This window comes from Periophthalmus magnuspinnatus, chromosome 4 (assembly GCF_009829125.3).
Source record: "Periophthalmus magnuspinnatus isolate fPerMag1 chromosome 4, fPerMag1.2.pri, whole genome shotgun sequence".
Lineage (NCBI taxonomy): Eukaryota > Metazoa > Chordata > Actinopteri > Gobiiformes > Gobiidae > Periophthalmus > Periophthalmus magnuspinnatus.
Window position 1 is genome coordinate 26,389,892 of NC_047129.1, and position 12,234 is coordinate 26,402,125.

Here is a 12,234-nt window from a genome sequence, read left to right on the forward strand (position 1 = left end):
TGACACTGTACATAATTTATTTCAAATCAAATAACGCAATTAAAGGTACAGAACGTAACTTTCTGGAGGTGGCATGTCACCTACATGAATTCATGGAAATAAAAAGTTAAAACCATACTTCGGAACATTCTCCATGGATATAGATACGTTTTATGACATACTGTGGAAGATTAGAGCCAAAGGAACAACATTTCCATGAAAGGCTCTCCACCAGGTCAAAGAGTCAGGTTTGTGGAGATGCAAGCCTGCTCAGAGTAAGTACATATTTTTTGTTGTTTTTTATGTATTTATTTATTTATTTATTTATTTATTTATGTATTTATTTATTTATTTATTTATTTATTTATTTATTTATGTATTTATTTATTTATTTATTTATTTATTTATTTATTATTAACAACCCTATTCCAGGTCAGATAGGAGTCAGGATTATGGAGATGCAAACCTGCGCACAGATGCATGTTTTTCAATGTTTTTCAGACAACAAAACAAAACAAAAAAAACACAAAAACAACTGCTTTTATTCTAGTGAGTTTTTTGGTAAAATTAAAAAAAGGAAAATTGGATCAAATCTTGTAATTTTAATGAAACAATATGTTAATGCCAAATTTCCAAAAAAGAAAAATATATGTGTTTCAAAAGTCTTTCCTAAATACTAACCTTGAAAGCAAAGTCTCAATAAAAATGCATTCACTCTATTAATTTTTGCGGTAGTAATCCTTCCGACCTGGCTGTTTGGAGTAAAAAATGAAGAGTTTTGGTTACTTAACATCTGCTCTGTGGGTAAACAGTGATCTGATGGAGATGGTAATGACTTCATCTGTTCTGAGGCGCCCCGTTAATCAGCTCATTATCAGAGGAATTAACGAAGGTTCTGTCACCGCTCTCCCCGGTCTACGACACTGACACAATCCTGAAATGTAGCCACCAAAGTATGACTCTGGGGAAAAGGCTGTGTGCAAAGAGGTTTAGTCATTTTAAATCCAAATTAAACAGGTGAAAAAGTATACATTTTCAGGATTTTTGTGTTAATTTTATAGCCTTAACTACCTACCTGTTAGGGCAGTTAATCGTAATCAAAATCACAAAGGCTGCAATTATTTAGATAAGAGATAACAGAGCAATTTTTCTTTACTGAAACATGTTTCTGTAGTTTATATTTCAAACTTGTTCATATATCAACATATTTCATTTCTCTCAGATGTGAGTGTTGTTCAAGTTGAAAAACATATTGCAAATCGTATCATAATCACAAAACGTCTACAAAAATTTTTTAAAACTTAGATTTTTTTTTCAAAATCATGCAGCCCTCCTACATATATACGTTTATGGTGAAGAGTCCTCCAACTGCTTGCCTCTGCAGTATATAAGGGTCATATTACTTTGCTCTTAATTTACATGGTATGTTCTGTCTGTCCGCAGGGGTTTTCGCCGATATATTTTAACGTTCTGGTATAAGAAAACACGGCAAATATCTTTTGGCTGTTTATTTTCTGAATACAAGAACTTCTGTAGGCCGTAACCCGTACCAAAATAAGAGCAAAACAACAGCACTCTCAACTCACTAGAGCCAGTCTCCAAAACAGACCAGTAACTCTGAGGAATAGAGCCTTCACATCAACGTGTCGGCATAGCAACCACGTGACACATATAATAACAACACATAAACAGCCCGATTGGAGCCGGACGTGCACCCATGGCCACTTCCTCTTCGGAAAGCAGGTTAACTATGTCCGTTTTTATATACTGTATATGGTTTCACAAAAGCTGGAGGGACTATGTCTCTCGGCTGGCCTGGGAACGCCTTGGGGTCCCACCGGAGGAGCTGGAGGAAGTGTCTGGAGTGCGGGAAGTCTGGGAGTCCTTGCTTAGACTGCTGCCCCCGCGACCCGGCCCCGGATAAGCGTAAAGAAACTGGATGGACGGTTTCACAAAGTTTTGACGGCAGCTCTGTACCTTTAATAAGGGCTGGAACATTAAGTGTAGGTCGGTGCCATAATGCACTGTGCTGTTACTGAAGTTTTGATGTAGAATTAGCTAAATGTGTAGTAAAAAAGTACTACCTATCACTTGGGCCAACTTAGCTAGAGGATTGACGGGCCAACAAATGCATTACTGGCATTTCAAAGGTGTCAAGCAACTGTATTTACATTGTATTATCCACTCTCTCCTTGCGCGCTGAGAACATTTGCAACTTTAAAATTTAGCCACAATTAATTTTTTTTCCAAGTGAATATTTCATGCTTTTAGCTTTTTTCCCCAAAAGAGATTTATAATAATATACACTAATGAAATGAGAAATTAGCAAAGTGCTGACAAATTACCAGAAATACAAAGAAGAAACTCATTTATTTATCATTTAAGTGGGGGAAGTGTGTTGCTCAAGGACACAATGATGACCTTTGAACCTCTGCAGTCCTTTGTCATTCTCCCCATTTATTACACAAAAGCAGTTTAAGACTAGACTCTCCTCCCTGGCATTTAACACTAGCTAAACAGGATATCTTAGCGTTTTATTGTTATTTACCTACGTATTGTATTATCTGTATATTTGTTTTTGTTGACTTTTTACATGAAGCACTTTGGGCAGCTTTAAACGCGCTATATAAATAAAACTGAACTGAATTACAATCCTCTATCATAACGCGTAATATCTGCTTATGTGATATCTAATAACTTGAGAAAAATGACTCACTGCAAAGTCGCTCCAACTGCAAACTCAATCAAAAGCAAACACAGATGGACCGTGCCACTGTTTTTACTCAAACTCTTCTAAGTCCACTCCTTTAACACCTGTCATAAGGTTGGCACAGAAATCTTATTATATTTAGTGGGTCCTAGCATCTGTTCTGTAATGATCCAATTGCACGATGTCGGTGGAGTAGCCAAAACTTGTACTTGCAATAAACGTAGCGGCGCCTCATAATAATATTACTCAAGTAGATGTAGAAAGTAGCGGTCCAAAGAGTTACTGCTACATTTTTATTTTTATTTTTTTTCTGAGGAGATGTTATTGCTTCGTTTTGGAATGTTCCACAGTACGGCATCAAACGTTTCTATCTCCATGGCGACGAGAAGGTCACACCACTAAGCCGAGTTACAGGTCAGAGCTGTCGAGAGGTGAATCCGTGCAATTTTTCAGGATATTTTAGTGCAAAAAAACACACATAATGAAACAAATGCTATAGTAATGATCTGATATTTTGTGTTGCTTTTGTACGTGACGTGGTTGCTATGCCGACGAGTTGATGTGAAGGTTTTATTGGTCAGTTATTGGTCTGTTTTGGAGACTGAGATTGCTGTTGTTTTGCTCTTATTTTGGCGTGGGTTACGGCCTACAGTAGTGTTCAGAAAATAAACAACCAGAAGAAATTTGGTGTGTTTCCTTGCGCCAGAATGCTATACTTTTATACATATACTTAAGTCCATAGTGTGGGACATTCCAGGCAGAGTATTAACTTCTCCATAAAGACAAGCAGGTGCCAGATTTCCTCTCTGGAAAAGTTGCATAGTACTTTTAAGTAGGGGCATAAAAGGATTTGGGGAAACTACAATTAAGAGTAACTGTGCATATAATACAGTACGTGGTTTATAATTTACAGTTTAACAACAAAACATTGCAAACAGATTCATAAAGGACAGACTTCAAAAAGGCTTAACTAAATCCTATCTGAGGGAGCATTGCCAAATACACAAATGTTCAATTAATTTCATATTGTCAACATAAAGCTTTTGTCACTTGTAGACGAGTAACCACAAAGTTTACTCAAGTAAGAGTACTGTTACTCAAATAAAAAAAAATTTAAAAGAAAGAAAAAAACTTAAGTAGGAGTAAAAGTATGCTGCTAGAAAAGTTTGGGTTTTTTTGTTTTGTTTTTTTAGTTAATCAAGTAAATATAACTACTCAGTACTCACCTCTGAATGTTACACTGTCAAATATATTGCTCAAGTAGGAGTAAAAGTATACTGCTAGAAAAGTACTTTGACTTTTTATTTATTTGCTCAAGTTACTCAAGTAAATGTAACTACAGTAGTCCCTCATTTATCGTGGGGGTTACGTTCTAAAAATAACCCGCAAGGCGAAATCTGCGAAGTATCAACTTTATTTTTTACAATTATTCTATATGTTTTTGGCTGTAAAACCCCTCACCACACACTTTATACACTTTTCTCACACAGGCATTAACATTTTCTCACATTTCTCTCTTGTTTAAACTCTTTCAAAGTTCAAACCTTCGTAGATTTAAAAAAAAAAGTACAGTTTTATAGAAAAAAAAGTTACTCAAGTAAATATAACTACTCACTACTCACTACTCTGACTGTTACGCTGTTGAATAATACTCAAGTAGGAGTAAAAGTACCTGTAAATGTATCTGAGTACCACGTGAAGAACACAGTAAGTAGCCTTCACACTGTCACACGTAATGGCCTCTTAGTAACGCCGGTTTTCACACGGGACACAAAGTCCACGTTAAAAGCAGAGGTGTACAAATTATCACATTTTAGGTCTAAAAATGGAAGGCACTTTGCTTTCAAGACTCGCAATACATTTTTATATTCCATTACAACCCAATAACTACCTTTCTACCGATACCTGCAATTTCTCCAAATCAATTTGTCTAAAAGGGGTTATGAGCACCTGCTAAGAATATCAAATTTCCACTGTGCAAATCAGAAAAAAAAAACATGTTGAGATGAGAAAAATGATATTAGCTGAGACATGACTCATATTGAATTCTTATGTAACGCAAAAAAGTAAAAAAAAAACACAAAAAAACGCTGGCCAAACTGTGCAGCATTGGCGCTAACATGCAAAAAGTACAGCCTCCGTCGAAGCGAACATTGCGAGCACTGATCTAATTTAGGAACGCGGGTTTAGTTTCCAATATTGAGGTGCCCCGTAGGTGTGGAGTGACATCTGAACATTAGGGACAGGAGATAGGAATTAGAGCGATAAGACGCGATGAAGAAGACGATACGGAGAGAAGCCCGAGAGGAAGGAGAGGAAAAATGAGAGTAGACAGTGGTTTGATGAATGGAAGCGCGGTCGTGACAGGCGCAGCACCGACGCACCGTAGGGACAGGAAGAACTATACAGCATGTGCGCTACGGAGATGCTAATTTCAAGAACAATCATAATACTATACCTCTCTACGGGAGGATATCGGCCTGTAGCGGATATGTCCAAACGGGCGGATGATTTCAGCCCTGGATTTGCCTACTTGGAAACTACCACTGCATGACATCGCAAGGTGGAACTGAGCATTTTGAGCTTTGGAGATGACCAACAATGAGTATATAAGCGACATAAAACTTGGTGGTGCGTCGTTTAAACGTACAGGTCCGGTTAACTTCCGGGTAAACTCTGCGTATTTTGTTTCTTTCCTCGAACAGAAAACGCTCTGTTCCACCTTGTGATGTCATGCAGTAATACAGGAAGTGCTCCACTGTGTTTTTAAACTTTGTACAGCAGTATCGGTCACTGTTAACTTGAAAACTACCACGATATGATGTCACACAGAGCATTTTGAGCTTTGCAGATGTAAACAGACTAATAATAAAGGGTTACTCAAACATGTGTGAATGAAACAAAACACAACTTGACAAATTTGTATAGTTTTAAAAAGTAACGCACAGGCCAACAATGAATATATACGCAATATAAAACAATTGGTGTTTAAGGTCGTTTCTGGTAATACAAGACCTTTAAACAGTTTGCAATGGTCCAAACTTATTCCTCACTCTCCTAATGTATTCCTAGCATTCAAATGATTCACCATGATGAGTTTATAAGCACAAATGCAGCACCGATATAATAAAATACCTTTCTATGGGACGGTATAGCCCTGCAGTGGGTCTGTCCAAACTAGGAGACGAATGTAGCCCTCAGACCAATTTTTCTGGACCCTCAGGCTTCCCGCTGATACGTATTACTGCACATTTTAAAAATAAACCCATTTTCAACATTGTATAGCACTTCATTGAGATTGTCAGCGTAATGTAAGGTTTAGTGGTCACCCATGGCTTACAGCACATGTGTCAAACTCAAGGCCCACGTAACCAAATGTGGCCCGTCGTGTCATTTTATGTGGCCCACAACAAGGTAAACTAAAAGGTACGACTTAAATGTTATGTCTATGTTGTGTATGTTATGTCTTAAAATGTCAGTTTATCAGGAGATACGCAGTAATACAGCCATATTGTATGTAATAAATACAGAAAATGTACAAACATGTTTAAAAAGTAGTTACATTTATTTTGCATTACTTCTGACCCTTTGAGAGATATAGAAAGAGATAGTCAGCAATATTAGCAGCCACTCACTAACAATTTCTAGCAAGACTAAAATAGCATAACAAGTAGAAATGCCATTAGCTTCTCAAGTATAAATAGCACTAGCTTTAAGTTGCTAAAGTACTAAGTATAGTTAATAATTCAAGAAGCCGTAGAAGTACAAAATAAGGTCTGTAGGTATCACAGAGTACGCAGAAATACCGAGGAGCATATCTGACATTGCCCTAAGCAATAGCTCACATAAAACAAAAAATACGACAGATGAAATTATAGTCAAGGCTCGCCAATACCACAAAACATATAACCTGTTATCAAAATCCAATTGCAAGCGTGAAACGGCAATAGAAAAAGTTGAAGAAAGAACCAAAAATTGAACTGTAACAACACAACTATCTTTTCAATGCATTCACATATTGAGCGGCAAAGAATTGGCCAATATTCTGAACAAATTCTAAACTTCTAGTCCTTTCCATTATTTTTGGAAATGATTTCATCTCCGTACAGCTCAACATGCGAAACAAAAAACCCACAATTACAAGGTTTAACGGACATAAATGTTTCCTCATCACAAACAGACCTGGAGTTGTGTTTTGTTTCATTCACACAAGTTTAACGCACAAAACCTGCAGATTTAGGCTGAGTTCTTCTCTCAAACAGATAACACTCTGTTCCACCTTGTGATGTCATGTGGTAATACAGGAAGTGCTCCATTGTATTTGTAAACTGGGGCAGAAATTATGTGGGGAAGGTTATCCAATTATTCAGTCGAGGGAAAAGGAAAAAGGAAGAGGGGAAAAGAGAAAAGGGAAAAGAAAGAGAGAGAAAGGGTAAAGAAGAAAAGGGAAGGAAAAGAAGAGAAGAAGGGGAAGAGAGAAAAAAGAAGAGGAAGGAAAGGGGAGAAAGGAGAAGAGGAAGAAAGGAAAAGAAGGAAAATTCTAAGGGAAGAACGGAAAAAGGAAAAAAATACATAAAAGAGAATGTAGACAACCCTGAAACTGAAAGTCAAAAGTAGTTTTATCTTTATAACTATAGTCACTCATTCATGTGCATGGTTTTATCTACTTGTTATGTTTTGTACTGTACAGTTTCTTTTTTTTTCATAAATAAAATTAAAATTAAAAAAAGGAAACTCTATACACCATCACTAGAATCATTTTTATTATTTTAGCCATGGAATTGCCAATCTCTATTAAGACTAAACGTAAAAGGTAGCTGTTCACTTGAAAACTGTGCTACTTCATGACATCACAAGGTGGAACAGGGCGTTTTGAGCTTTGGAGATGTTAGACTAATAATTAAGTGTTACTCAAACATGTGCGAATGAAACAAAAGACAACTCCAGGTATGTTTTTGAGGAGGTAACAACATTATAACATGACTTAAAGTTCACAAAAATCAGCGTAAAATAGGACCTTTAAGTACACTTTTTGTTGAAATTCTCATACAACATCCTGATTATCTTCTTTCCAAAACCCATTTCAACTTTGCTACTTTAACCAAACATTTTAACACACCATTTCCCAGCCTTTCCAACCAGCAACCAGCAAAACATACGAAAAAAAATCTCTTCGTCTTACCTAGAACGCCCAGTCTGTAGTTGACGGTGATGACGATGACGTTCCCGTAGCTAGCCAGGATACTTCCATCAAACATGTTCCCGGTTCCCTCCATGTAGGATCCCCCGTGGATGAACACCATCACGGGCTTGGGACTCCCGCTCTCCCTGATGTCTACGAAGGGGTAAGAAGGAGCAACGTAATTAGACCGTGGACGTGAACCGACAGCTGAAAGATCCAATTCAACAATCTTAATACAAAAATGCTCTTGGCACACTGGCTGTTGTTTATTTATTTTAGTTAGGTTTTTTTTTTTTTCAGATTTCCGAGTTGTTAATTCGGAGCGTCAAACCGTTCCCTCCCCCGTGATTGAGAGCTGCTATCTTATTTATTTGTTGATGTCTCTTGGTCGCGATAATGCACAGGTTTTAATGAAAGTGGGCAGTCTACGAGGAGGGTTTTAATTTTCCGGCTGGCGATTGACTGTCAACTTGTAAGAGTGGCAATCCGAGCTGTCATATTATGCAGAGGCTGTACAATTAAATGGGAACGGGATCTAATGAAAAACAGCGCATTGGACTTGACGTGTTTATGAAAATGGAGTACATTATTGAAAGTTTGAGACTGCTGTGAGATGAGGAGGTTTTGTGCGTTTAGCTTGATGGAATATTAACTAAGGTGCATAGAATGAAGGATAACAATGCAAATTAAAGGCCCCGTACTTGATTTTGACCGTTTTCAAAATGTGAAAAACACTAATTCGTTTCATATTACGCAATTTTCTGATTTATGTTATAATGTTTCCTCATCAAAACCTACGCGGAGTTTCGTTTTCCTTCATTCGAACATGTTTAACGCTCAAACCCTGCATTTATTTTATTTTTTTTGTGTCTTTCCTCAAACAGAAAACACTCTGTTCCACTTTGTGATGTCATATGGTGATACAGGAAGTGCTCCGCTGCGTTTTTAAACTCCATACGCCTTCACTAGACTCATTTGGATGATTTCAGCCCTGGATTTGTCTACGTCTGCAGCAAACAAACACAAATCGGTAGCTGTTAACTTGAAAACTACCACTACATGACGTCACAAGGTGGAACAGAAAATTTTGAACTTTGGAGATATAGACAGACTAAAAATAAAGGGTTACTCAAACATGTGTGAATGAAGGTTTGCAGTCGTCCAAAGTTATTCCTCACTTTCCTAATGTATTCCTAGCATTCCACGGATTCACCATGATGAGTTTATAAGCCCTTTTCGCATCTTTCAGAGACCAGAGTGACGTTATGCCATCGCAGTAATGCAAACAACAACTAGCATGCTAACTGTGCACTCTTAGTTCTCAGACAATAATAATATTTAGATGCAGACAACACACAGTGGTCTAATTTTGACTTTTAAGACCTGTTTTTATTTTTACTTTGTTTACTTTATCGCGTACGGCCGCTTTAAGATAACATGAAGGTGACATTGTTCTGGTTTACATAAAGTGTTTTTGAATTTACAACTACAGATGTTGAGAAATTATTGAATGGAGGTGCGTTCTGTATCTGTAACAAAGGAAACAGGTTCTCGGTGAGGTCAGATAAGGTATAATTTATCGTCCTTGCGTTCACCTTATTCCTGAAGTTGCCGTGGGCGCCACCATCGTCATTGCGGTTGTGTTATTTTGCATGATGCTGTCGATCTTGACGGTAAATAAGTTCTACAGGGACTACAGAGATGTTTTAAAGCCTCACAGAGAATCAGTGCGGTGTTGAGTTGTTGGTGCACATGAATATAGAACATTTTACACAAATCAACACAACTTTATATCAGATTTTAGCAGCGAAACTATTTTTTTTCTCAAATTCTGCATTTTGAACTGAATGGGATTCCCTCTTAACCGGAAGTGACGCCACAAAGAGAGTGCGGTTTAGTCACATTTAGAGGCAAAAGTGGGTAGAATAAGGTCAATATTGAAAGTCTAAGTTGTGCGATGACTGTTGATGTTTTTGTTTATCTGTTTTTTCAGTCAGAGCTGTTACAGATTGATAGTGTACAGCTCGATTTAGAGTGTCACATATATCAACATTACAACATAGATCTGAAAACTGCATAATATAGGCCCTTTAAATGTTGAAAGCAGACTTATTTTTTCCGCTTTATAATAAATTCTATAATGTGATCAGATGTGGACTTTTTGCAAAATGCATTATCTCAGTATATATACATATTCTATCTTTTTTTTTTTTTATTCAAATGTGTTTTTATTGTGAGTTACTATGGCACAATAGCATGTGGCCTCCCGCTGACTCGGCTCTGTTTGCGCTCCTCAGATCTTCATAATTCACAGTGACACTGTTGGATGTGGATGCTGGGTATAGGCTGCTGTTTGTTTATGATTGTATCTATTTGTGTTAAAGCAAATTGCCTCTAGGGACCATTAAAAATTCATCCCGCGTTCCTTTCATGATGTTGCGAGCGAGTTTAACGGCTCTCGCAAGGTCAGAATAGCAGTGATCCAGAGGTAGCAAGCGCGATGGAGGTTGGATATGTAGTTTTAGTGTTTTGTTAAGTTTTATAGTTTGTTGATGTTAAAACGAGTGGGAAGTATTTTTTTTTAAGAAATATTACATTCAAATAGACAAAAAATGACTATTTATTTTAATAGATTTTCTTTTTCAGACCTGACACTTTGGACTGCTCACTATCGCTCTTCCTCAGAGTGGTCACGTGGTGTCGCTGTGACGTGTCCGTTCAGCTGATTTTAACAGGTTTTGCCCTTGTCTTCCTACCGGTGAAGGCAGCACGACAGCGCCACCTGCAGTCCGACTTCTTCAGGACAGTATGGGTCTGGTGTGTGAGAGTAAAAAAGCCCCCTTGTCCCGGTTTAAAGTCCTGCAGATGGCGCTGTTGTCCTGCCTCCACCGGTATGTAGGTTAAGATGAGTTTTAGGTTGTGCACTGTCAATAAATATATTCAATTTAATATATGTGGGTTTTGCTTTTTAGATATATGATGAGTCAATCTGCAAACTAATTTTTTATTGTATTTATTTATTTTATTTATTTATTTTATTTTATTTTTACAACAGCACTTTCAACAAATAACATCAATGAAAATACTTTTTAGCGTATTTGGAATTACATCACATTTCAATACAGTCTAATATCTATGTCAATTGGAAACACTGCTAAGAGTAAGTTAAATTAACTTACTTTTTTTTAAACTTTACTTTTTTTTTACTACTTTTGACTTAGTAGTAGTTTCCAGATCATTTAATCAAATTTTGTCAATTGAAAGTGCATATTTGTGAAGGACAGTGGATATACTTTCATGTTGCTCTCCTTGAGATAAAGTGTTTCATTTTGTTTTCATCAGTATGATGACAGAGCAGTTAGAAAACTTTGGTTTGCTGACAGGTCGCCAACTCTCTGGTGAATTCAAAATGACTGAAGTCGAGAAAAAGGAAAGACGTATGGGAATTAAGAGGATGACACTCTGAAGAATGCTTTTGATCATGTTTTTACATTGAAATAAATCTGCTTGGATCATTTCTTGGACTTAGATTAAAGGAGTATTATTCTTAAGTCTGTGCATTTAACTGTGGATGCCCTTCCTGACTTTCCCAGTTACTTTCATTCATGCTTGGGGCTCGCAGAGTTTTATTTATTTATTTATTTTATGGATTGGTGCCAAAATAGCTACATGATGGTGCTAAATCCTACGTGTATTACAATATGCTCTGAGCACAGAGAACACCCGACAACCTACTGTTAGCATCACTACTTCCTGTTCAATTGTAATTCTATTAGGTTTTTTCCAAGTCACACTAAAATGAATAAATATTTAAAGATAAGGCAGTGGACATCTCTCACAACATGTTAAAAACTGCACAAATCAAATGAATACTTCCCTGGAGGACACTTTTTGTTTGTGGTGTTGTTTTAATGTCTCAAAATTAGCATCCACATTTAGACACAAATTAAATAAATTGAAGTATTCTAAATATACAAATAATTGGGGAGTCTTTATTTGAATTTAATAGGTTGTTTATTTCTTTTTTTTTTCTAATTTTAATAAAAGTTATGCTGGTTAAAACTGGACTTTTCAGAGCAATGACTCCTTGAATGCAGAAGAATAAAGATCAGGCTACTTAAACATCTATGAATCGCTCTAAACGCAACTTTGAGCGAGTAATGGAGTAATGGAGCACAGTTAGAACATCTTTAAAAGCTCTTGTGTTCATGTTGTGCAATATGTCTCCCTTAAAGTGCATATGACAGCCTAGACTTCTCATTTCACTAAAACACAATTAACATCATTATATTTCATACATTATATTAGATTTTACTGAAGATATAGCCTTGTTTTTCTCTATCCGTCCATACATTTTTTCCGC

The 12,234-nt window shown here is 36.8% G+C and overlaps 1 protein-coding gene across 5 annotated transcripts in view; it reads right to left on the reverse strand.

Annotated features, from left to right (window-relative positions):
• The window catches only part of nlgn1 (neuroligin 1), a 481,058-nt gene that overhangs the window by 312,089 nt on the left and 156,735 nt on the right, over nucleotides 1-12,234 (reverse strand). For 4 of the 5 annotated variants that reach the window (XM_055221273.1, XM_055221275.1, XM_055221278.1 and 1 more), the window contains one exon: nucleotides 7,872-8,024. In XM_055221273.1, coding sequence (XP_055077248.1) covers nucleotides 7,872-8,024 — 153 coding nt within the window. Of the gene's footprint in view, nucleotides 1-7,871; nucleotides 8,025-11,606; nucleotides 11,621-12,234 lie in introns of all 5 variants that reach the window. The other variant, XM_055221276.1, reaches the window with a different exon arrangement.